Raw genomic sequence first — 27,280 nt, forward strand, 5'->3', positions numbered from 1 at the left:
AGTTACATTTATAAACAATGTAGGTTCGAAATTGCAAGTTTTACTGTTACAGTGCTGTCAACAGTTAAATATGAGGTCAAGAAAGATTATTTTACTTTTTATAAAACAAGTATTTATTTTCATTGAAGTCAAGAAAGGGTGACTATAAAGTAAGTTTTGGCAAAACAAGTATCATTGTCATGTTGAGGTGGCAGAGGGTTGTTGTCGGCAGTTGGGAAAAGTAACTAAAAATAACTAGTAATCTAACTTAGTTACTTTTACAATTGAGTAATCAGTAAAGTAACTAAGTTACTTTTTCAAGGAGTAATCAGTAATCAGTAATTGGATTACTTTTTCAAAGTAACTGTGGCAACAGTGGTGATATATAAGGTTGTTGTTCCACTAAACACAGCAGCGAAACTGTAAACTTAATAAGTGAGTGATCAGAGACTCACTTTAGTGTTGGCATGATGTCAATATTCGTGACGGCAATACCATGTGCAAGAATCAAATCCAGGGTATTTCCACTAATGTGCGTCGAGTCCGAAATCCTAATGCATCCACAATTTCCAGAAATGAGTTGCAGAGGGGATCAGAAGGCCTATTTATATGAACATTAAAGTCACGAATGATCAGAATGTTATCTGCAGAATGCACCAAATTCATCTAAGAATTCAGAATATGGGCCAGGAGGCTTATTTACAGTGACAAAGTAATACGGCTGATTTTTATACTTCTGACCTTTGCAATGTGTAATATCCTGAGCAGAGCGGAGAATCAGATGGTCAAATGAGTTATATTTGTGATCCCCAACAGCTAATAAGCTAAACCTAGATTTATAAATAAGAGCAACACCCCCGCCTTGCTTTGCATCACAAGGGACGTGACTAAATGCATATGCTGGTGGGCAGGCCTCATTTAACGGGAGGACAGCTGTAGGTTTAAGCCAGGTTTCACATAACCCAATCATATCTAAGTGATGATCAATAATTAGATCATTAATCAACAGTGATTTTGAGGACAGTGATCTTATGTTAATGAGACCCAGTCTAAGGACCTCAGTGGGGACAGTTGAACTGTTTGGATTTAGGGGTGGTTCCAGAGTAGCATATATAAGATGCCAAGAAGTAGGTTTACGTTTGAGACATTCCACATGCGTTGTAGGTAGCAGACATGAAATCTTTGCTATTGCTGGAACAACCACTGGACCATCCTCAATTTCAACATCATCCAATGTAGTAATTAATGGGTATTAAGTTTGTAAAGCATATCCCTCTATGATTTTTATGGACATGTCTACAGAAGCAGGCCACAATCTCAACTTGTTGAATTTCCCTCCCTGGCAGATAAACTGCACTATCACCATAGTGGATTGACTGGACTAATTTCCCCGCTAAGCTAATGGATTTCAAACCCACATTTGTCATAAGCCTTGCAGGGTCTTTAATCACCTGCTCCATGGCCTGCTGTAAATTCCTAATGTTACTCTCCCTGTAGAGCTCTATCTATGTTCGCAGACAAGATAGCGGTGACTTCCGCAGCAGGGTGGAGGCTGTCCGGCATCAGCAAGCCATGGCAGCCCCAGAACGAAGGCCAGAAAAGCAACGGAATTACTTTTCAGTCTTAAGCAGATGACAGCGCTCAGCTCTACATGCCAACGAATGGAAATAGTGTCTCTGCAAATATGATTTTAGATGATTGTCTGGATTCAATGAAAAACTGCACAAAGACAAAGACTGAGATGGTCATCACTGATCCTGCGTGACACAGACACAATTATGAAATGTTTACACTGCCGCTGGACTCATGTGGCAATCAAAAAAGTCACCAAGAAAAACAAAGAAAAATCAGCCCCGGTGCTCCCGTCAAGAAATGATTCAAATTTTCGTGACAGAGTTTTTTTAAAACTCACTATTACTAACCCTACTCCTACCCCAACCCTAACCATATCCACCCCAACCCCCCACTTCACTTTTAATTTCATGCTGCCTTCATGGAATGTATTAGAATGAATTTGTGCTGCCGTGACAAAAATGAGGTGCTTTTCATGACAATATCATGAACCAATAGATTAAGGATTAAGGAATGACGGTGGAACTGTTTCTCCAACCCAAGACACAATAAATAAACATATAAAGTTGAATCTGGAGGTTAATTAAACAGAGCTCCATTCTAACCTGAATAACAGTGACCTGTCTGCACTACTGGGAACACTGGCTAACTGGTTGTTAAGGCTGAACAATGTGGACAAAGAAGTAGGTGCATAACATCATAAAGATGTTGCAGTGATCTGCAGTGTGGTGGAGTGTTTTGCAGTCTTCTGCAGTACAACATAGTATTGGCTGAAGTACCTTCTGTCTCCCTGTTCTTCTGGTGCCCTGATCCTTTTTTCGTCATGCTGGGAATGGTCTGGTCTTCTCTGGGACTGGGTGGTATCTGTGACCCAATCAACACGTTCTGGGTGGAGGAGGTGAGGTCACTGAGTTTCGTCAGTCCCTCCTGAGTCACCTGCATGGACGATGATAGCCTGCGTGTGCTGCCTCCTGCAGTCAAAGTCTCATATGGTGGTGGCCTCTTCAGGTTGACAGGAGTTAAAGAATGACTCATGCTGACAGGGGAAGGGCATGCTGACTGGCTGCGTGGGTAAACGTGAGCCATATGGGAGGAGCTTGAGGAAAGGGGCGGAGCAGATGAGCGTCCTGATGATGTGATGGTGTGACTGGAGGGAAATTCTTGGCCTCTCTCTTGATCTCGTTCCTTCCAGTGTTGCTGGACTTCAGCTGGTCCTGATTTGATGGCGCCAACGTGCTCCAACATGGGGAGCCGGAAGACGTCCAGTGGGGTCAGAGGCGACTCATCAGAATTTGGTGAGCACTGAGTGGGTGCAGAGGGAAAGATGAGGAGTGGTGGATGGTGTGCAAGAAGATTGGGGAAGGGTGGAGGGATATTACAACTGGATCCATGCCAAGTGGATGACCAGGAATCAGGAACCATGATGGCAGGATTACTGTCCAATCCTGGGTCTTGCAGAAACTCTTCTGGGACAGGATATTTCATCTCCTCATAGACGGACTCATTTTGGTCATCCTCTTGACTGTCTTGTCCTTTGAGGTCCTGCAGGATGTTTCCTACCATCTCAATGTAAACTGGTTCATCATCATCCGTGTCTTGAGATGCTGGACTCTGACTCTGGGAAGAAGATTTTTCCAATTGCAGTGAGCACTTCCTGTTTCCATAGTTATGGATGTAGGACTCATCAAATGAGGAGCTCAGCTGGGTGTTGGGGTTCCTTCTGGGTTTAGGAGGAGGTATTTTCTTGAATTCCTCAGAGTTAAGATGAGATCTTATTTTCTTGAATTCCTCAGAGTTAAGATGAGATCTAGCTGCAGCAAAACAAACAAACAAAGATTTGTTCTGATACTTCTCTTTGTCAAATACTCAACAAACAAAACCCAATACAACAATCAAACAGGTCAGCTCAGATCTGGGAGCATGCACTGGCCCCACACATTGCTTCTTCCACAACACTAAAGTACTGCTTTGAGTCATGGATGGCAACCACCCAGGCAGACAACCAGAAATTGCTCTCCCTCTCCCCTCAAAACCAGTTGTCTATCCACTGCAGCCAAGTGAAATGTTGGCATGTCCTTGACAGCGGTCCTCAAGGCTGAGGCACCTGCCTGCTATCATGACCAGAGAAACTCACCACATGGACAAAGGGTGATGTTTCCTCAAAATGTCAGTGATCCTCATCACTTGGGTCTTACTAAAAAAGACAGGTTTAGTCTGTCTCAGGGGCAGCTGGTCACTAGAGGATGGTAGGGTGCTTCCCCACCAAAATATTGAGAAAAGCAAGGTACCAAAGGTACCCCAACAACCCTTCCATTCAGCTGAAGTGAGGTCCGCCCCTGCAGTCACGTTATTTTATACATATCATTTCATAGGCCTTCCTTTGTTATTTCTGAATAAAATGAGTGTTGTCAAGGTCCTCAAGATTTAAGATTCAAGCAACTTTATTGATCCTTAGAAGGGCAATTCATCTTCACACCCAATTACCTCAAACAAAAATACAGCAATTAATCCACAATTATTACCAGTTGAACATAATAATGGCACACATTAGAATTAAAACAATCGCACATATAAATTGGATTTGTTCATGAAAATTCAGTAAGGTATATCTTATATATTATATTCCAATTCTAAGGTGGAACTATGCTAGTATACTAAGGTATATCTAAATATCTAAAAAGAAAGAGTAAAATAGAAGAGTAGAAAAGAGTAGAGTAGAGGCACTTAGGTGCCTGGTCCCGAGAACCAGGGATGGTAGGTTGAAAAGCTTTTTTATCCCATGGGAACTCTCCCTACCCACCCAAGTGGCTCAAGAAAAAAGTATATATAATGATAATAAATAATAAGACATAAGAAAGATAAGACATCATATATATAACTATATTTAAATATTAAGGGTAATAAACAACATATAGCATAAATATGGTACTATATAATGTACAGGAGTAGGTATTAAAATCTAAATAATAATACAGAAGATTTGGTCATGGCCATGGTATTTTATTATAGAAACAGAAGCTATGATGTAATGTGTATTGTTATCTATCTAAAGTAACTCTGCTAGCGTACTATAGGAAAATAAAAAGCATAATCTATATGCTATCAAATGGAAATCTAAGAACTAAGGTACTATATGTTCATATCTTTAAAAAGAACATAAACTGATGAGTCATTAAAAATCTACCCCATGTAAAATAAAATTTTAAATAATGAAAATAAGCTAGTTATAGTTGGAAGAGCTAAATTAGCCATTAATAAGCTAACCTTACCTAGCAAACTAACAAGATAAACAAAAACAGTAATTACTGTATAAAGTATAATAGCTTAGTTAAACCTACAATAACAGTATTAACAAATACATATAAAAATAAATGTGGACAAAAGTATGAATTAATGTGGGTTATTAAATAGAAAAGAACAAATTATTTTGTAAGCTACGATAAACGGTGCTACAGCCAGCTAGATAAGCTAACGTTAGCTGTTAGGTATAACTAATTGTACCCCACTCCTCCATTATTTCCATAAATAGAATAATATTAAAAAGGGGGGAACAAGAAAAAGTAAAGCATGTTGAAATGTATATGGAGACATGATATAAATACCTTAGTGAAAGGATATAAAGGTGGAATATTCCCGGTTAAAGAGAGCTCTGGCTCGTGGCTGCAGCATCATGTAGGCCAATTTAGCCTATAACTAACATGACGGAGGGGGATAAATTGCAGGTAAGCTAATGAACATATATGTAGCTAACATAAACAGTAGTAAGTGTTGTGAAAGTGTAGGAACACGGACCCACAACAGGGGGCGCAATGAACGGACAATGGAGGAAGATAAATAACAAGGTTTACTATTGTGAAACAAGCACAATAAGTACAACAATCACAATTTGGGGTCGAATTTGCTGGTGTCGTGTGGGCAGGCTCGAAGGTAGGAGACGTCCGTCTCAGTCGAACCGGAACCACCCCGATCTCCTCTGCCACCGAACCCTGGAAATACTGGAACCGCCAAGTCCCGAATTCCCAGGTGGCCACTGCCTCCGCTCGTCGGATCCGGTACTGCTGGCAGGAGAGAGCAACAACACACAGGTGTGATGCGACAGCACCCAGTAACGAAGAGGGGAGAAGCCGCCTCCACCTCTTGTCAATGCACAACAGGAAGGTGAGTACTTATCCAAGCAATATAGCTTTTAGCAGTCAACAATCCTGAAAAGGTTTAACAAATGATTAGCTGGTTAATCAGAATAAGAATGCAGAGATACTACCTCAGTCTTAGGCGATATCTCGGCACTGAGGTGGAGACGCCGTCCTCCTGATATACCTTGGTGCCGAGTAGAAACAGCTGTGTCCAATAATGGGTGACAGCTGTCACCCTGGCTGCTCATCTCAGGTGGCGACGCCCTCTGGTGCCTGGAGCCCGCACTCCAGGCAGGGCGCCCTCTGGTGGTGGTGGGCCAGCAGTACCTCCTCTTCAGCGGCCCACACAACAGTAAGCCTGGAAACCACTTAAAACATAAAACATTCAACTGGCATATATATATATATACACACAAGGTGAATGAGGGTGAGGTAGGTTATTAGATAATAAATAGCTAATAGGCTATGCTATGTACACTATGTACGCTCATGTACGCTGAACTTTGAAATAATCCATCATCCAAATTGAGGCAATGAGTGTGTGGGGGCTGCAGCAGCTTTTCCACCACGTGGTTGAGCTCAGGGGGAGTGGCAGACTGGAGAACAGGGTAGGGACAGAAACACAAAGGGAGTAGGAGTGGGGGGGTCATGCGCCATGTTTGCAGATGAGTTCATATCAGTCTCTGTCCATGTATGCGTAGAGTCTGGAGTAGCCTTGACAACCATAGACTGTAGGGAAGGGCAAATGAAGAGGGAGCCAGATGTTTCACCAAGGCCATTGAAATCCTTCTGGAGGAAAACAAACAGGGCAGTTTAACCTTCAGTAGCTGATAAGGCTGCCATGTTTGGGTTAGGCAGAGAAACACAGAGTTCCAGTACGGCCTCTCTTTAACCATCCAGATCCAACTGTGAATACTCACTGGTCTGCAACATCAATTCCTTTGCAGGGCAGACATTTGCTCCGAGATGACTTCCAATTTGCATTTAAGTTCAAGAGTTAACGCAGTCTGAGATTGTACCGCCTTGCCCACCTCATTAATCATAATGGACAGGTCTGGGGTTGTGGTTTTGGTAGCAGCCATCTTGTCAATTTTCTGGTAGGTCAGGGCAAAAGCAGCAAAAGCTCTCCTGCCATCAAATCAAATAAGAATAAGTCCTCAACGTCGTCCACGGAGGGTGGTGCCAAGCACGCAACACACCACTTCTCCCAGGCATCAAGAACATAGCCCACAGGATAGGCTCCACCTGGGTGCGCAGGGTCCCCCAGCCCTGATTTCCTTGTTGAAAAGATGGTGTCAATAGCGAGAGACCAGATGATCAATTCCATGGTTATTCCAAATATTGTTTGAAGAATTCACAGTCTGGTGAAGTTGGGACATTTGAAGGTTGGGGCAGAGATTGGGAAACAGAGAAAGAGAGGAGAGAGGAGGAGATGCGACCGCCCTCAGCGGAGTCCCATATGAGAAAAAAAACTGACAGTTGACAAACTCGGTGCAGTAGGTTAAAGATCTGTCATTAATTGTACCCCTCCAGATTATCAAATTATCCATCTAAATAGCCTAAAACCTCTCAGCTTCACTCCTCCCCCAAAAGCGTGCCCTAGTCTTTGGTGGCCCCCAAACCCCCAGCAGATTCGTGAAAGAGTCACCCTTACACTGTCAAAAACTCCTCCTTGGTACCCTGAACACTGTCTGCTGATGTTTTCATAAGAAATGTTGCATCCTCTTGGCTCTTTGTAGAACCAGCTTCTGAGCTTGTTTCTGTAACATCTTCCATCACTAGGGGTTAGACCTGTTACAAAATGTTTTGGGCCACATGTTCTTGTTACACTAATAAAATTCTGATGAAATAAATATAATCAAATAAACGTCTGTGCCAAATTTTATTGTAATCGGACATTGTTTAGGGGTCCCCCACAAAGCAATGTAATAATCCAGTAATTCCAGTAATGTTATGCTCTGGGTGACTAATCAACCACCACTTTTTGCAATTAGAAACCATCACAGGTACCTGTGAAAGAAAAATAATGGCATCAGAGTCTTCTCCCATTAGGGTGACATTGCCTTGCCTGCGGAGGGAGAGGAACATATGTCATTCTGGGGGACCTCTAAATCTTATCTGATTGAGTTCAAATTTGGTCGGCACCTATAAAACCTCAAGTGGAACAAAAACATGTGGCCGAAGTCTCTCACAACCAGGGGTCACCAACCCTATTCCTGGATCACACCTGCCCTGCATGTTTTCCATGTGTACCTACTATTTTTTTTAATTTGGTGTTTTCCAGCTCTTGATTGGCTGAGAACACCTGATATAGTTAATTGTCTGGGGGTGGAACAGGGACAGTTTGAAAACATGCAGGGCAGGCGCCCTCCAGCAACACGATTGATGACCCCTGCCACAGACAGACAGCAGCCCTGCCTTTATCAGCTTCTCACCTTCGATCTGCTGTGGTGATTTGTTGGTGTCTCTGGGGTTCTTGGTGGCACTTGAGCCCCCATTAACCATCTCTGAACTGTTGCTGAGTTTGGTGTTGGGATCTCTCCGGGGTTTGGGGGGTGGTTGTTTTCGACTGTGATTGGAATCATCATCAGCTACACCCACCGAGTGGAGACTCTGGGAACGGACAGCAAATCCCTGGATGGGAGGGGCCACTCTGTCCTGTGGCGCGGGCATCGTCATGAAGCCTATCCTGAAGTGTTTTCCAGCATAGCTTCCTTCTGTTGCCTTGGAAACATCTTCACCGATCCTAAATGACCAAATGGAATGACAGTGAAAGCTTCCAGTTTATGTGACTGCAGACAGCAAAATAACTTCTGCAGAGACAAACAATGAACAACCTGCAGCTCTTCAGATCAAAACTCAGCTTTAGGGCCATAGTTAAATGAGATAAGTGCTAAATTACACTGGTGTTGTGGTTTTAAATAATGCGTCAGGAGACACCGAATGGGGCAGCACAGTGGCTTAGTGGTTAGCACTGTTGCCTCACAGCAAGAAGGTCATGGGTTTGATTCCCACCTTTGGCCTTTCTGTGTGGAGTTTGCGTGTTCTCCCAGTGTTTGCATGGGTTCCCTCCAGGTGCTCCAGCTTCCTCCCACATCCAAAGACACGCAGGTTAGGTGGACTGGAAACATTAAATTGTCCATAGGTGTGAATGTGTTTGTCTACGTGTGGGCCTGTGACAGACTGGCATCCTGTCCAGGGTGTACCCCACCTCACGCCTTATGTCTGCTGGGACTGACTGCTAGCTAGTTTTTTGTTTTTTTTTTAAGCTTCACTAACTGCCGTCTTTTGTGCATTGTGGTGGAGTCAGTTCTGGGGGTGATGACATTAAATCAGCCCCTTAAGTTAAATCCCTGGGTGCAGGTGCAACACTCCCCTTTATCCAGATCTAATGAACATAGAAGAAAACTCAGTACTCAAATAGGAGGATATTTTATTGTTTATTATTTATTTGTCTCCTCCAGTATATATTTATCCTTATTTCGAGGATTACAAGGACTGCTTTCTTCCATTTGCGAAATATAGCGAAGATTCGTCCCATCCTCTCTTTGGCTGATGCTGAGACTTTGATTCATGCATTTGTAATGCTCTATTTTCTGGTTTGATGCAGTCCAGGATTAGGGGTCTTCAACTGGTTCAAAACGCTGCTGCCAGACTTTTGACACAAAGCAAAAAGTTTGACCACATTACGCCCGTTTTGGAATCCCTGCACTGGCTTCCAGTTGCTGCAAGATCGGATTTTAAAGTACTGTTATTAGTTTATAAAATTGTTCATGGACTTGCACCTCCCTATCTGGCTGACCTGGTAAACCCTTATGTACCAGCTCGGGCTCTGCGTTCTCAGGGTGCAGGACTTCTGTGTGTTTCCAGGGTGTCTGCTGGTCACAGAGCTTTCTCCTACCGTGCCCCAGCTCTGTGGAACAATCTGCCGGCACACATTCGGCAGTCTGATACTGTGGAAACTTTTAAGTCACATTTAAAGACTCATTTGTTTTCCCTGTTTTATCATTAGTGTTATGATGTGCTTTTATTCTTGTATTCTTTTATGGTCATCTTTTTATTGTTTTAAATTTTTAATTCAGTTTTTTAATGTTGTGTGAAGCGCCTTGAGAGGATTTCATTGTGAATTGGCGCTATATAAATTAATAAATTTGAATTTGAATTTCTGTCTCATCTATTATTCCAAACTGATGACACTTGGTGCCCTTACTAGCTCCTCTGGTATGCTGTTCCTTGGATCCACCACTTTCCCAGCAAATGAGAATTTCCTCTAATCTAGACATGACTTGCTTTTAAATCTTTTCTTGCTGTGACCCCTTCTGTTGTCAGCTGATAATGTGAGGTCAGGAGCACAGTCATTTACAGTATGCGCCTTGTGCTTCGTTATCCACAAATTGCCACATTGACTGAGCGTGTTCATGCACTGACAAAAAATGATCTATTTCAAAGATTTGCATATTCTTACATCCATAGCATTTAAGCAAACTGGTGAATAATTTTTTTCTGCTTTCTGCTGGCACAACACACAGCTATCTGTGTGCACAAAGCATGCAGGTATTATCACCACACAGACACCTCTGAGTCTGTGAGGGAGGACAGCAGAATGCACGGCTCTGTGTGCACAGTTTTCAATGACCAAACACCAGTGCAGAGTGCACAGATGTCTGTGCATCATCCCACAGAGATGCTTATTCATTTGTGTGACAGCATTGGGGGTGTCACAGTACACAGAAGCCACAGTTCAGTATGAATCCATTTTTTGAAAATGCTTTAAATCTTTATATAGTATTTGTAATTTGTGAGCAGCAGAAAGGACAGTGAGACAGTTTAACACCACGAGACAAAGCACAAGTGTAAACTATTTTCTGTAATCATTTATGAACTGATTACATCTCTGGTCATTTGTGTTGTGATGAATTTACTGTGCAGCATGTTGTGCTTTGTCTTTGGTTTTATGTCATCCAACATGTTGAGCCAGACCACCTTCAATATTTTACCCATTTTAAGTTTTTTTTTTTTTTTTTTTTTTGCACAAATGATGGCATCTTATAATACCTCCCTGTACAGATTAGAAATCAGTATATGCAGTGTCACTATTCAGCCTCCATCCATCTCATCCATGAAATTTTACACTAATTCATATAGAATGTTCACATTTGTCATAAGTTGGTTGTGTTTAAACTCAAATGTGGTCTAATCTAATCTGGGGACAGTGATTCAACACAAATGTGAATCGGTACACTTTCCCTTTAAGGTTCATATTTTGGAAGAAAAAGGTAAATTAACCAGATCTATTTATGCTTCCAGTGTCTGGGTGGAATAATATGGTCACTTTCTTCAAATGGTCGGTTCACTCTTTTCTGTGATGGACTCACACACAGAGAGCAGGCCACAAGATAGTGCACATTTACACATGCAAAACCTAAGTAATTTAGGCCCTTTGTCTTTCAAAAGCCTATTATAAATGTTTAAATATTAATTTAAAAAGCTGTGAAAATGTTTCCTGGAATGTTTCTTGCCTTATTTCCTACAAGTCCAATCATAATCATTTCTCCTGTGACATTAATGATTCATCACACTTCATTCACCATTGAGTCTTTCTTTTTGGTTTGTTTGTTCATAAATCATCATGCTTTAAATTGACCCACTTGAGCGGGGATTACCAAAGTGTAGGCCATGGCCCTATTGTGGGCTGTGAAGGTATCGCAGGTGGACTGTGAGCAGACATAAAATATAATAAAAATATATAAGAAAATGTGCAAAACGGAGAACAAACAGAGAAACATAAAACAAGGAGATGGAAATTAAGGTACACCTTAAGGCGGGCTTTCACTGTGCGAGTTTGCCCAGATGATTTTTCACTCGTGCGAGAATTTCTTGGATCACGCCGAGTTTCAGCTTAATCGTGCGTCCTGCATCGTGCAGTCTACATGGAGTAACGAGCTGCATTTAACATCTCACGACCACCTCCCGATCGGGAATCATGTGGTCGGATGAAAATGAAACCTGTTTGATATTTTGGTCGGCTGTCGTGGCTCGTGAGGGTTCCGCGCTGTTGAAGCAGCACTACAAGCTTCTACGCGCTGATTACCCCGTGCACTGTCCATGAGCAAACACCGGAGAGAGCAAACACTTATCTCATGTAAAGTCTTGTGTTTTTTTTTTTTTATTGCGTTCCCTCGCAATAACCTAATATCATATTAAAGTTCATGCCAATCAGCGCGCACAGTGAGTGGAATCAGGCGGTGGGAAACTGAACGTATATGCGCGCGCGCGCACACAGCAGACAACAGGATTTATGACAGATGAGGGAGTAAGTTGCTGCACCTTACACAGCTGTATGACTCCGTATGAAATATAGTTTTTTTATACAACAGTGTAAGTAGCAACACCTATTATGAATGTTTATGTTTTCTTTTTTTACTGTCCTCTCATGGATCATGTTGCTGTCTGCTGTGTGTGTGCAGCACGCATATATGTTCAGTCTCCCCACACCTGATTTCACTCACTGTGCGCGCTGATAGGCATTAAATATATATATATATATATATATATATATATATATATATATATATATATATATATATATATATATATATATATATTTGGTGTACACTGCGCTGAAAATATACACCAGGTCGAGAGGTGGTGTAAATTATACACCAAAATGAACCAGCGCTGGAATCCACATAAAAATGAAAATGATCAACATGATAAACAGTGCCATCATACAAATCAATGCATATGTTACATAAATAACACTTTCCTGATTATACTACATAATAATCAATACAAATTGTTGGTCTATGAGCACGATCTGTGGTCACAGCGCTGACCGCAAAGAAAGCGCTGCTCGCCTTTTCCTCCAGACTTCGAGCCTGGAGCCAGAGCAGCGCTGAGCTTAACTTTATGTGGTGTGATCGTTTTAGACTATGGAATTGATAATTACAACTGTAGTTTTGTCATTCCCTTCACCCGTGCTGCAACCAGGTTTTGTCGTCTCCATTCGTTTGTCACAATAAAATAAATAAAGAAATACATTTTAAAAATAAAGAAATCTGAAAAATTAGGCGTCTTATTAATTGAGCGAGCAAATATCCACATGTCAAGAATTATTGACATGTGAAAAGAGAATACAGTGGTCCCTCGCTATAACGCCGTTCACCTTTCGCAGCCTCGCAGTTTCGCTGATTTTTTAGTCCAATTTTGCATGCCTTTTTTTTTTTTTTACAGTGCATTGTGGTCTGCGTGTCTGTTTATAAGAATCTTCTCGCCCAGAAGAAAAAAGAGCGCCAACAACTACCCATAACTGTGTCCTTCACTCGGACAAAGACACCTGCAGCGAGGTTTGATTAAGAGGAAAAAGGCGCAGCATCAGGACGAAGAGGCGCGATCAGAGGAACTGTGACATACTGGTCAGTCACTATTAATCATTTCTTATGTGTCCAACCTCGTACGTTGATGTTAGAATTAAATTCATTAGTTCTAAAAGCCATCATAATTATTTATAGGAAAACGTTCTATTTTTATTTCTCAAACAAATGTTTGGGCCTGAAAACAGGTTGGTCTTATTTCTCTACTAAGGTTTGAACGTTGAGAGTGTTTACAGCTTTAAAACGTCTATAATAATTGTAAAAATAACGCTGAGTACTTAACTCCCGCGATAAACGAGGGTCCACTGTAACACTTTTTTGATTATACTACAAAACAATTAATACTACGGCCGCTTTTGACGCTCTATTGCAGGGGTGGGCAATCATGTGCCATAAAGGGCCGAGACACTGCAGGTTTTCCATGCAACCAATCGCCTCAGCAGGTGATTTCATTAATGATCAGGTGTCTCAGCAGGTGATTTCATTAATGATCAGGTGTCTCAGCAGGTGATTTCATTAATGATCAGGTGTCTCAGCAGGTGATTTCATTGACAACCAGGTGTTTATGTTCAGAGCAGAAGCTCATCAGCAACCCACCTGCTGAGGTGATTGGTTACATGGAAAACCTGCAGTGTCTCGGCCCTCGATGCCCACCCCTGCTCTATTGGCACGCATCGTGATTAGTGGAGTTCTTTTTCTTTGCCGTCTTCCTGGCTTCCATGTCGTAAAATGAGAGTGTGTCTGAAGCGGACTCTGAATATTTATGGGCGTGTTCATTATAATTACAATTGTTTTCACCCGCCACATTTATCAAGGTCACGTCAGGTGTACGCCGGAAATGGGCAGGTGCGCACTGCTTGATACTGTCATGGCAACTTTGGTGTACTTCAAATTTACACCATAAATTTATGCCACAAGTGCGCAACATTGATACATGAGGCCCAGTGTGAGCACTCAGATCGCATCAGAGCATCGGGCTGTACAGTGTGAGAACATGAATGTGTGCTCTGAACTTTTAAACCCTGCGGTTTTGTCGCACAGTGTGAGCTGGAGCCAAGTACAACGATTGAAAATATCAAACAGTGTATGCCCAGCCTTATTCTGCATTTATCTGACCCACTTTCATCTATCTATCTATCTATCTATCTATCTATCTATCTATCTATCTATCTATCTATCTATCTATCTATCTATCTATCTATCTATCTATCTATCTATCTATCTATCTATCTATCTATCTATCTATCTATCTATCTATCTATCTATCTATCTATCTATCTATCTATCTATCTATCTATCTATCTATCTATCTATCTATCTATCTATCTATCTATCTATCTATCTATCTATCTATCTATCTATGCTGGAAGTGTTTTAGCTGCTGTGACTGTTGGTTTAACTGTAGCATTGGTTCCTATCAGGGTGGGTCAGCATGCTGTGTTAGTGGGTCGCCCTGTTGTCTCACAGCAAAAAGGTTGAGATTCTCTTCCCACTTGGTCCATTCTATGTGGACTTTGCATGTTCTCCTCATGTTTGTGTGGGTTCTCGCCAAGTGCTCTGGCTTCTTCCCACAAGACATGCAGGTTAGGTGAACTGGTGAACCTAAATTAACTGTAGGTGTGAATGACAGTGTGAATATGTTTGTCCACCTGTGGCCTTGTGATAAGACTTTTTTCTGATTCGCTAGAATGTAAATACATCATAAAAATATCCAGCTACCTCAGCTGAATGCAGTTTTGTGGTTTTAGTAATCCAACTGAAGTTAAGTTTAAGAACAATTTGAAAAGTAGATATATGGCTTTGTTTAACTAACAGCCATGCGTGAACACAGTACATTTCATCACCCTAAACCTTTTTACATTATATGTGTCTTGCACTTATTTGAGCGGTGATAACAGATACATAGTGCATCCTGAAAGTATTCACTGCACTTCACTTTTTTCACATCAATGGAGTAAATAATATTTGTCTCTCAAAATGCTACTCACAACACCCCATAATGACAATGTGAAAAGTTTTTTTTTTTTTTTTTAGAATTTTGCAAATTTATTAAAAATATAAACTAAGAAATCACATGTACAAAAGTATTCAAACCTTTTGTTCAATACAATACTCAATTCCAGCCTCAGGTCTTCTTGAATATGATGCCACAAGCTTGGTGCACCTATCTTTGGACAGTTTGGTCCATTCCTCTTTGCGGCACCTCTCAAGCTCCATCAGGTTGGATGAGGAGCGACGGTGCACAGACATTTTCAGATCTCTCTTGAGATGTTCAGTCGTATTCAGGTCTGGGCTCTGGCTGGGCCACTCAAGGACATTCACAGAGTTGTCCTGAAGTCACTCCTTTGATATCTTGGCTGTGTGTTTAGGGACATTGTCCTGCTGAAAGATGAACCAGGTCCACAGCGCTCTGGAGCAGGTTTTCATCCAGGATGTCTCTGTACATTGCTGCATTCATCTTTCCCTCAATCCTGACTAGTCTCCCAGTTCCTGCTGCTGAAAAACATCCCCACAGCATGATGCTGCCACCACCATGCTTCACTCTAGGGATGGTGCCTGGTTTCCTCCAAACATTACGCCAAAGAGTTCAATCTTTGTCTCATCAGACCATAAAATTTTGTTTTTCCTGGTCTGAGAGTCCATCAGGTGCCTTTTGTCAAACTCCAGGTGGGCTGCCATGTGCCTTTTACTAAGGGCCCCGTCACACTATAGCATGAATCCCAAACACATCACACAAATTAGCAAAACAAATAAAAGTCGAGCTTCGATATGCAGATTAATTGCAAAGTTGACATAAGTTCATTAGTTTCAATTTGGTGATTTGCTTTTAAAGTAGTAACTACACTTATTTTTATGCGTTCACAGTAAAATCAGTGCAAGTGGATAGCTGGAGCTGCACGTGCACGTTGTGAACACAGCCTGTTGTAGAAATTGAGCAACGTAAATTCTACATTTCAACAATGCATCATGTGTCATTTTATTCACTTAAAAACGCACTGAAAAACATTCACATACACAAACTTTATAAGGTTTGGCCCATCTCCTCACACCACAAGGGTCCCGATAGTAAAACATCAAAGAATGGCAGGATGGCAGGCTGGTTACACACACTGCAGGGGCAGACTTTTGTCTGCTCCTGCCACCATGCAGTGTGAGTGGTCAGAATTCAAATATACATTATCCAGACAGCTTTGAGAACAATCAATCGTATATTGCCTAGCAGGGAATATATGTTATCCAGACAGGTTTGAGAACAACTAATTGGCAGGGGTCCTGCCGCGTGAAAGCAGAGAACATTTTCGTGTCAAATAGGTTTTAACATATAGAGCTGGACACACACTGCAACCACAGGTGTGAGCTGCCTTGGTGAATTTATGTCTGTATATCACATTGTGTGTGTACGTGTGCCACACTGTTAAAAACAGTCCCATGGTCTGCTTCAGTGATGTTCCTGTGGCTGTACTTTACTTTATGTTTATTTGATAGGGACAGAACAAAAAGCATTGTTACAATAACCAATGCCATGTTCATAGGTCATATAGCTAATAGCTAATTTGCAGACCTGGTCCCTATAACATAAAAAGGACACTTACACAATCATAAACAACACATAATAGTAGCAATAAAACAGTACAATAAAACAATAAATTATGGCTAATGTCTACATATTTGATTTAAGTTAAGCCATTATCTTATTTTGTGCTTAAAATCATTCAGGTCTGTAAGAGATTTCAATTCAGCAGGTATGGTGTTCCAGATCTGTGGACCTTTTACTGCAAATGCACTCTGTCCAAAAGTCATTTTACACTGGGCTGGTCTACAGTCTCCACTCACAGCTCCTCTTGTAATGATACCGCGAGTTTGACATTTTTGAATCATTCCTTTTACAATATCAGGAACAAGGCCGTTGACACATTTAAAAACTACGTATATTCAAAAACAAACACTTCAAAAAATTTTCAAAGCTTAAGGGTTTATGCTTTTCTATGATTTTACAGTAATGCCACCTAATTGGCTTTTGGTCAAGCACTTTTAAGGCTTGTTTGTAAAGAAAGTTCAAACCTTTTAGAGAGGATTGGTTCACCTGGCCCCAAACAGTGATGCAAAATGAGAAATGAGACAAGATCACTGAATGAAAAAAATAACTTGGCTGTATTAATTGACAAGCAAGATCTTATGAGACGAAAACAATTCAAGTTAGTCCTAATTGTCTTAGTCATTTTCTTTATGTGACTCTCAAATTTAAGATGGGAGTCCAAGATGACCCCCAGATATTTAAATTCATCTACTCCTTGAATATCCTTTTGATTTATTTGTATCCTAAAGTTTTCTTTGGACTTTTGCCTTAATGAAAAACACATATCACACCGTTTTAGTACAGTTTAGAGACAAGAAATTATCCTCCTGCCACTTAGAGACCCGGGTCATTTGTCTATTAAGAAGCTCTGCAGCCTTCTCTGGAGTTTTTGCTGAGACATAGATTACTGTGTCATCAGCATACAGCTGGCATTCAGCCTCAGTGCAAATGGTCAGAAGGTCATTAATATAGAGACAAAATAAAATAGCCTTGTGGTATCCCCATTTTATACTTCTGAGATGGCGATATAGCATACAAACTGATTTCATCATAAGCCACAGTGATATATATCCGCTGTGTGCCCTGTTGACAAATAGATCAACATTCTGATGAAATCCAATGAACCCAAAAACTGAATCCAAGCCACATTACACTGTGAAGACAGTGAAGCCTGGCAGAGCAGGTAGCAAGGGGATGTTTCTCATAGTATGGTGTCAGGCCTGTTTATCACATACACAGTCAATTTTGCAGAGTAAAATTTGGTACCAGTCCAAATATACTTAAATATACTCTACCACAGGGCTAAATCAACTCAACACAGTGTAAAATCAACTCTTATTGGAGTAGAACCACTTGAATTGACAAGACAGTGTCAATTCAAGTGGCTGCACAGTGAAGGCAGAGCAGACCAATTTTTAGGGTGGGACCATTCGGTCTACGACAATGGTAGAGCTGATTTCACTCTATAATAGAGGATATTTTACTCTATTTAGACTGGGACCAAATGTTATCTCAACAGGGTATATTTTACTCAGCAAAATTCACTGTGTACTAGGCATCATTGATCAGCTTGAATACATCAAGAGGAAGTGCTCTTGAAATGGATGTTTCAACAAGACAATGACCCCAAACACACCGGCAAGTGAGCAGCATCTTGGTCCCAGACCAACAAGAGTAAAGGTTATGTAGTGGCCAGCAATCCCAGAACCTTAATCCAAGAGAAAACTTGTGGGGTGACATCATAAATGCTGTTTCTGAGCCAAAACCAGAAATGCAGAGGAATTGTGGATTGTAGCCTAATGGTCCTGGAATGGAATACCTGATCACATGTGCCAAAAGTTGGTCAACTCCATGCAGCACAGATGTGAAGCAGTTCTCAGAAACAGTGGTTATCACTGATCTCTATATACTGGATCGCTCATTGGCCAATATTTTGAAGCAACCCAGCCGCCATATTACCACTCAGATGTTCCGCTCCTGAACGCTCTTTTCTATTGATCTTTAACGAGGCGCACGTAACTTTATACTTTGTAATTTTGTTAAAAAAAATACCTTCATGTGCAGCTATAAATGGTGCAAATCACCAGATCAAACGCTGTGGAGGAACATTTCACCTGTGAGTATGATTGAAATGGAAAGTAATGAACAATAATTTGAAGAGTTCTCTCCCTTATTCCAGCATATAGGCAAATATAATAATAATAATAATAAGTGGCTTATTAACTCAACATGTGTAGCCACTTGTTGTATTTTGTATTGGACAAACTATTTTAAGACATTTCTTAGGCATACTTGTGCATAGTTTTGGAGCTTTAGGCATTGTTGCTACGAGCTTTTTTATATATATTGGGCTGAAGCTCATACAGCTGTGTGTAATAAATGTCACTGCAGGGAGAACTAATTCTGCTGTAGCTAGTTAAGTGGTGTTTTATTGTTTTAGTGTAACTGTTTAAAAAAATCTACTATTTCTGTGTTATCCACCATGACTTTTCTTATCCATGATATGTTACAAATACACACACACACACACATATATATATATATATATATATATATTTTTTTTTTTTTTTATTTAACGTGTCACGTCGGTAATAACCCAAGTAATCCAGACATACAAAGAAATCCAACCATAGATATCCATCAATTATGTGTAATAATGTGAAATGACAGGGAAAATTTCTGAACACCTGAAGAAAGGGTGGTACAAAAAGACACTGAAAGCCAAGTCACCAACTGAAATCTATCAGCAATTCAAAAGTAGTCCTGCCCCGTGACATTGCAAATTAATATCAGCTAGTTCAGTCCCAACTGATGACATATAAAATAAGGTGTCTCATTTCCAAGGTGCCACACAAGAAACATCTCATGATGGGTAAAAGCAAAAAGTTCTTTAAAGATCTTCTCAACCTTACTGTTGCAAAACATATTGATGGCATTGGTTATGAAAGGATTTCTAAACTTCTGAATGTTCCATAAGCACTGTGGGGGACATAATCTGAAAGTGGAAAGAATATAATTTCACCACAAACTGGACACAACCAGGTGGTCCTCACAGGATTTCTGACAGATGAGTGAAAAGAATTATGAGAAGAGTTGTCCAAGAGCCAAGGACTGCTTCTGAACAATCTGGAATTATCATGTTCAACTGTTTCAAAGAAAACAATAATTGCACTCAGCCACCATGGTCTGTGTGCATACTCACCACACAAGACTCCATTGCTGAAGAAAAAACATATTGAAGCTCATTTCAAGTTTGCTGCACAACATTTAGACAAACCTGTGAGATACTGGGCAGATGAGAACAAAACTGAACTCTTTGGATGTAATATAAATGTAAATGTCACTTATATACATGCTGTCCATATTCTTGAGCTGCTTAGGTGGGTAGGGACAGTTCCCATGGGATAAAAAAGCTTTTCAACCAGGCTTTTAGACCAGGCACCTAAGTGGCTCTGCCCCTTGTTTTGTTTTGTTTGTTTTTTTAATGATATTTAGGTGTACCTCAGTATACGCTAGTAGAGTTCCACCCTAGATTTGGAATGTATAATAGAAGATATACCTTACTACATAATGCACACTGTACATCTCACTGCACATCAGCCCCAAAACACCTAACCAACAGTGAAGTTTGTGTCAGGTACGGCGGGTGCCAGGCACCCAAAGTGTTAGGACCCATAATGCAAACTCTCGGACTAGGCTTGGATGTAGAAGAAATCATTGTCTTTAATTCAGGCTCTGGTTCGGTACACAGGTGATCACTCGGCGAGGCAGAAGCACAAACAGGGTCAGGCAAAAAGGCAGTCATGGGTAAGCAGGGTTCAAAGGCATGAGCAGACACAGACATCATGGACGAGACAAAAGGCAAAGTCAAAAACACAAAGCAGGATCTGGATACACGGCAAATCAAAAACAGGACTTGATACAGAGCTGGTAAGCGTACAAAGACATCAAACGAGCAAGGGTGTGGTGGCTGGGTGGAGATTAAATAAGACAGAAGTTAACAAGGTGCACATGAGGAACAATCAAGAAGGGGGCGTGGCTAGTGAACAAAGATACTACATTGTGCAAGACGGTGAGGGAGGACAACACAAGGTGGAGTGAAGAAAGAAAGAAATGTGAACAGGTGTGCAGCGCGTGAGTGAAAGGAAACACAAAACAGACACAGTTAAAGTGAGAAACAAAGACATTATGGGAGGTGCAGGGCAAGAGTGCGGTGATCAGAGGGAGACTGTGATAACAATGAAGCTCGGTGTGAGAACTGAAATGAGTGCAGACAAAGACAGGATGAGAGAGACAGGTGTGAGTTAGTAATGAAAAGAATTACTGACATGAACACTTATTATCAAATAAACAAACTGGAAATACAAACTCAAACAGGACAGAAAAGCAAACCAGAAGATAAACTTGATAAAAACTGAGGTAGTTTGGAGGTAGAACATCATGGTGTGGGACTGTTTTTCAGCAGACAGCACTGACAAACTTCATATAACTGAAGGAAGGATAAAATGAAAAATGTACAGAGATATTCTCGATAAAAATCTACCAGGATGATTGAGATGAAACAAGGGTGGACATTTCAGCAAGACAATGATCGCAAACACGCAGACAAGGATTCAGAGAATGAAACTAAAGCTGCTGGAAGGTTCCAGCCAAAAAGCTGACTGGAATCCAACAGAAAATCTATGGAAAGAACTAAAGATCAGAGTTCATAGCAGAGGTCCACAGAAGCTTGGAAGAATGGACCAAAATCATACCTGATCAATGCACGAGACTTGTTTCTGCACAGAGAAGGCTTCTTGAAGCTTCATTACTAACAAAGGCTTTCTGTTGCAAGTATTAAATAAATTTCAATCAGCATGTTCAATATTTTCCCTGTTTTATTCTATTTCATTACACATAATTTAATTTGTGCACTTATTTATTTATTTGTTTATTTTGTTTTGTTTGTTTCTTTTTTTTATGTGTGAATTACTTGATTCATTATCAACATCTGGTGAAAATTTCATATCAATACCTTAAGAAATAAATTTACTGAGAAAAATGGTGATGTGTTCAATACTCATTTTACCTGCTGTGTGTGTATTTGTGCATGTATGTATGTATATACTTGTATGTAAATTTATATCCTCAACTGTAGGTGAGGTTAGGTGTCCAAATGGGATTGTCTACCTCTTGATGGTGTCCTCCTGCCGTCTCTTCTTCTGGTGTTTCTCTTGTTGGTAGGTCCAGTTGGTCTGGTTACGAATGCGGTCACTCTCCCTGGAGATATCAGAGGCGTTCTGGATCACCAAATCATCGTAGACGTGAAGGCCACTGTCCTCCACGTACTGCAAAAACCTCTGGAAGGACAAAGCCTCCTGCTGTGATGTCATGACTCCCTAATGTGAGAGGAGGACAGATGTTTAGAATAAAAACAGGCTAAAAATACATCAAACAGAGACAGCCTTTGGTCTCTGTTTGATGTTTTTGTTCAAGAGTACATTTCCAGTCATTCTCCCTGTCTGTGCCTTAGTCCAGCCAGCTCCAACCTGGTAGTGGCCTCAGCTGGAGAGAAAACCTGCTGGATATTATTGTCTCAAGGAACCTTGGAAAATGTGATAGTAATTAAATTATGAGAGGGCTTCGAAGAAAACACTTCTTCCATGAAGCAGCACAAGTCTTGAAGGTATGAAGACTTATTACACAGAACAGAAGCTGACCATGTTTCAAACACACACATGAAATCGAGTATACAAAAAACAAAACCATCATTGTTCTTCTTCTTTCAGCTGTTTACATTAGGGAGCATAACAGCAGATCATCTCTCTCTATCTCACCCTGTCCTCTGCATCGTCCTCTGTCTCACCATCCACCTGCATGTCCTCACTCAACACATCCATAAACCTCCTCTTTGGCCTCCTGCTTCTCCTCATGCCTGGTGGTTCCATCCTCAGCATCCTTCTCCCCACATACCTTCAGTCTTACCTCTCTGACTTTGTCTCCTAACTACCTGAGCTGTCTCTCTTTGTTCACTCCTGATCCTGTCCTTCCTCATCAATCCAAAGAAATAGGATCTTCTGTCTTTTGTTAGTGCCACTGTCTCTAACATGTACAACATAGCTGGTCTCACTATTGTCTTGTAGACTTTCCTCTCCACATTTGCAGATATTCTTTGGTCACAAATCACTCCTGCCACCTTTCTCTACCCACTCCACCCTGCCTGCACTCTCTTCTTCACCTCTCTACCACACTCTCCATAACTGTGGACAGTATTTAAACTCATCTACTTTCACCACTTTGACTCCTTGTAACCGCACTATTCCACTGGGCTCCCTCTCATTCACACACATTACACAGGAGTCAAAATTAAACGATGCTCCAATCATATTGAAAAATATTCCACATTATTATCACTTTACCGGGGCGTTGCTGGGCCGGTATCGTAGATTTACGTCGACGATATCTGGCTATATCCGCCCGCTGTGCGTAAACAAATGACGTCATAGTGCGCGCAGCCCAAGAACTGTCCACAGAGGGGAAAAAAAAAGAACTGTCCGCAGAGGAAAAGATGAAAAGGCGAGAAGTGTGTTTTGGTCCCAATATGGATATTCCGGATGATTTTTCTCATGGATAGCACGACAATGAACAGCAGCTAAAGCAGCCAGCTTGATGAGGACGCACTGATGAATTTGGAGAGCAGCGCGCGCCAGACAGCGCCAAACACGACAAAAGTGAGCCAAATTTTATGTACGCGTTACATGTTGTGTATCTCAGTAAAAAGTGATAATAATGCAAATAACATGCTGTTGTGCGGTATGGATTTATCTGAGTCCCTCCTTCCATCCTGTTGCCCAAAATGACAGCTATTCACCCGAGTTAGATGAGGGTGAATAGCTGTCATTTTGGGTGACTGGGCATGGACGTCGGGCCTCTGAAAATGCATACCGCCCTCCAAAAGCATGTTACTGTATTATTATTTGCCTGATCATAAAGATTCCAAAAAAGTATAGTTTGGACTATCTGTGACCCATTATTTTCAAAGAGAAGCATCACACAAATGCTGTGTTGCAAAAATACGTACAAAAATCTGTGAGCGTGCTCCGTCACTTGATGTCAAACACCGCGGTCAAAGTTCAGCTCAATCCAACTGTCACTGCTGCACGCTGTGATGTAGCTTTGTGCGTCCAATAGAAATGAGGCATTGGGCCAAACACGGAAGATAACATAGCGCAGAAATGTGTGTTAGAGGAACATCAGAAGTGCTAATATACAACCAATTCCAGTGAAGTTGGGACGTTGTGTAAAATGTAAATAAAAATAGAATACAATGATTTTCAAATCCTCTTCAACCTATATTCAATTGAATACATCACAAAGACAAGATATTTAATGTTCAAACTGATAAACTTTATTGTTTTTGTGCAGATATTTGCTCATTTTGAAATAGATGCCTGCAACACGTTGCACAATGCGCCTCACATTTTCAGTGGGTGACAGGTCTGGACTGCAGGCAGGCCAGTCTAGTACCTGCACTCTTTGACTACGAAGCCACGCTGTTGTAACACGTGCAGAATGTGGCTTGGCATTGTCTTGCTGAAATAAGCAGGGACGTCCTTGAAAAAGACATTGCTTGGATGGCAGCATGTGCTGCCCCAAAACCTGGATGTACCTTTCAGCATTGATGGTGCCATCACAGAAGTGTAAGTTGTCCATGCCATGGGCACTAACACACCCCCATACCATGACAGATGCTGGCTTTTGAACTTTGCGCTGGTAATAATCTGGATGGTCTTTTTCCTCTTTTGTCTGGAGGACACGATGTCTATGATTTCCAAAAACAATTTGTAATGTGGACTCATCAGACCACAGCACACTTTTCCACTTTGCATCTTACCATTTCAAATGAGCTCGGGCCCAGAGAAAGCAGCAGCGTTTCTGGATGTTGTTGATGTTTGGCTTTCGCTTTGCATCATAGAGTTTTAACTTGCACTTGTAGATGTAGCGATGAACTGTGTTAACTGACAATGGTTTTCTGAAGTTTTCCTGAGCCCACGCGGTAAGATCTTTCAATGATGTTGGTTTTTTATGCAGTGCCGCCTGAAAGATCAAAGGTCAAGGGCATTCAGTGTTCGTTTTCGGCCTTGCCACTTACATGGAGAAAGTTCTCCAGATTCTCTAAATCTTCTGATTATATTATGGACTGTAGATGATGGAATCCATAAATTCCTTGCAACTGAACATTGAGAAACATTGTTCTTAAACTGGTGGACTATTTTTTCATGCAGTTGTTCACAAAGTGGTGATCCTCGCCCCAACTTTGCTTGTGAATGGCTGAGCCATTTTGTATCACCAGTTATCCATCTTCATCATGAAGTGGTACAGAGGAGGATTTTCTTATAAAGAAGACTTCAAAGTTTAGCTCCAAATTGCCAGAAGGTACATCTGAGATGCAACCCTGGATATGATCTGTTTTGTATAAAGAAAATCCTTCTCTGCTGTACTCCACGATGAAGCTAAGAGTAGTGATGCAAAATGCAAAGCTTGCACTGTGCACAATTTCTCCAATCACAACCACGTAAACCTATAACCTCTTCTGGGTTGTCTGCGTGTCTTGGTGGCTGTCCTCACTCTTCTACTTCTTGCACAGTCACTCAGTTTTTGAGAACTGTCTACTCCATGCAGATTTACCATAGAGTGCCATACTGTTTGTATTTCTTTGTAATTAATGTAAATAAAGTCTGAAACATATTCAGTGGCAGCTTTACCATCAGAGAGTCTCGTCCAAAACAACCACAATAGACTCCAAGCTGTAATTGATGTTGAAGGGGGCAATACATGTCATTAAGAACAGAGGTATGTAAACTTTTGATCAGGGTCATTTGGGTAGTTTGTGTTGTCGTTATGATTTAAAAAGAGTAAACGTGGTTGTTTGACAATAAATGGCTTCACCCAACCACTAACCATGAGTTAAAATAAAGTTTTGTGTTATCATTCATATTCTTTGAAAAATGGCCAAAAAAACAAAAATTCCATCAGGGTATATAAACTTTTGAGCACAGCTGTAAATATGAATTTGACTACTCCAGTGATTGTGAATGCTTTGAAATTATGCACAATAGGGGTGGGGCTTCTTCTACCTGTTCAAGTGTCTTACTGACTGAACTTTGACTTCATGGACATGTTTAATGATTCATTCATTTAATGTTAAAATATAAACGGAAAAGAAACAGCTTTTTCAAATAATAAAATAGTTGCTTTTTAAAGACCTTTTGTTTTATTTAGAAGTGTGGCGCCAAGTGTGAGTTTTCAGAGAGGACAGGAGAGCTGAACCCTCAGGACATTTAACCAGATGCAAGTCTCCTCTACAGCTTTGACCTCTTGGTGGCGACTGCAGAGTGGCGTCAGAGTTATGACTCAGTACACATCCGAAAACTGTCGGATATCAGTTCCACAATGCTCTGGTCAAAATCAGCCGGCGGCACCGAGTGTGAAAGCTCCGTGCGCTACTGTGTCCACGCCACCACAAATCTGAACAGGCTGTTATATCCACAACAGAGCTTACAGGACAAATATTTGTCCATTCCTTCTCATGGGCGACGTAAATAAGTGAACTATTGTCTCCATCATTACACGGGCAGCTCTGCCTTTCCGTGCTGCGCAGTAATGCGACATTGCGCGTGTCAGGCTCAGAGCCGAACAGGACTCATGCTGCAATAAATGATCACCGTCAGACTCTGTATATGACATGGAACTTGTGCCAGGCCCTTACACATTTAGTAAACATGCATCTCACCTCCAACAGCGGAGGTGAGATACCAGAGTGTTTCACAGCGTGGACGTTGAGGTGAAGCCGAGGCAGAGTGTGGTTAAAATCCCCCCCCCCAAAAAATCCTATGTTATAATCCAACCATTGCGGTGTCCAGAGTTGTGTTGTGCTCCTGAATCACCAAAAAAGAGAAAGAAAGTTCCCTAGACGGTTCCGTCTAAGAGACAGCATGGCTCAACTGTGCAGCAAACTTTGGAGGAATACTGTCAAATGGTGCGCGTGAGCATAATGGCCATATACACACACACACACACACACACACACACACACTGAGTGATTTTTTTCCTCATCAGCATTTTTTACGCACACACATGAACATGTGGTCAGTGGGGCTGGAAAAAAGGACGAGTGAAGGAGTGAATGAATGGGACTGTGGTTGACCGCGTGGATGGAAAGGGAGGAACACAGCGCTCCAGTGCCGTATTTGTTTGCCATGAAGACATTTGGAGATCAGGCAGTCTGCAGCGCCTTTTATGGCTGTCTGACAGCAGTCTCTGTCATCTACGTATGCTCTGGATGTGATCTGACAGGTGTGGACGAGGTAATGTGGCTGCGCTCCTACACAGCTAGCCATGATCCTTTTGCTCCCGACTGCATAGGGTTATGACAATATTTGCCACGTAGACATGGTTCCGGAAAATTCTTGCTACATGTGACAGGGGGCCTTAAGATCTGATTAATCTATAGTTAAAAAAAATATCTCAAAACAAATCTAAGTTATGGTGACCAGTTCTCCTTTGCCTGCAGAGGATAGAGCGGTTTCTTCTAGAAGCAGCTCTCCTCTGTTTGCAGAGGGTAGAACTACACATCTGCTACAAAACATTTAACAGGTAGGTGCTCA

At 41.3% G+C, this 27,280-nt stretch overlaps 1 protein-coding gene and 1 long non-coding RNA gene across 2 annotated transcripts; both read right to left on the reverse strand.

Moving 5' to 3' along the window:
• Window positions 1-1,626: 1,626 nt before the first annotated feature.
• LOC117509059 (neuronal tyrosine-phosphorylated phosphoinositide-3-kinase adapter 2-like) lies at window positions 1,627-22,032 on the reverse strand. The gene is made up of 4 exons (XM_034168869.1): window positions 21,804-22,032; window positions 8,120-8,430; window positions 2,331-3,362; window positions 1,627-1,736 (listed from the first exon to the last, which is right to left on the reverse strand). The coding sequence occupies exons 1-4, from the start codon at window positions 22,004-22,006 to the stop codon at window positions 1,627-1,629; spliced, it is 1,656 nt and encodes a 551-aa protein (XP_034024760.1). The 5' UTR covers window positions 22,007-22,032.
• Window positions 18,222-19,844, reverse strand: LOC117508850. The gene is made up of 3 exons (XR_004560215.1): window positions 19,833-19,844; window positions 19,747-19,748; window positions 18,222-18,529 (listed from the first exon to the last, which is right to left on the reverse strand). It is a non-coding gene; the product is annotated as an uncharacterized LOC117508850 (long non-coding RNA).
• Window positions 22,033-27,280: the final 5,248 nt, after the last annotated feature.

Source organism: Thalassophryne amazonica, chromosome 4 (genome assembly GCF_902500255.1).
Source record: "Thalassophryne amazonica chromosome 4, fThaAma1.1, whole genome shotgun sequence".
In the NCBI taxonomy this organism is placed as follows: Eukaryota; Metazoa; Chordata; class Actinopteri; order Batrachoidiformes; family Batrachoididae; genus Thalassophryne; species Thalassophryne amazonica.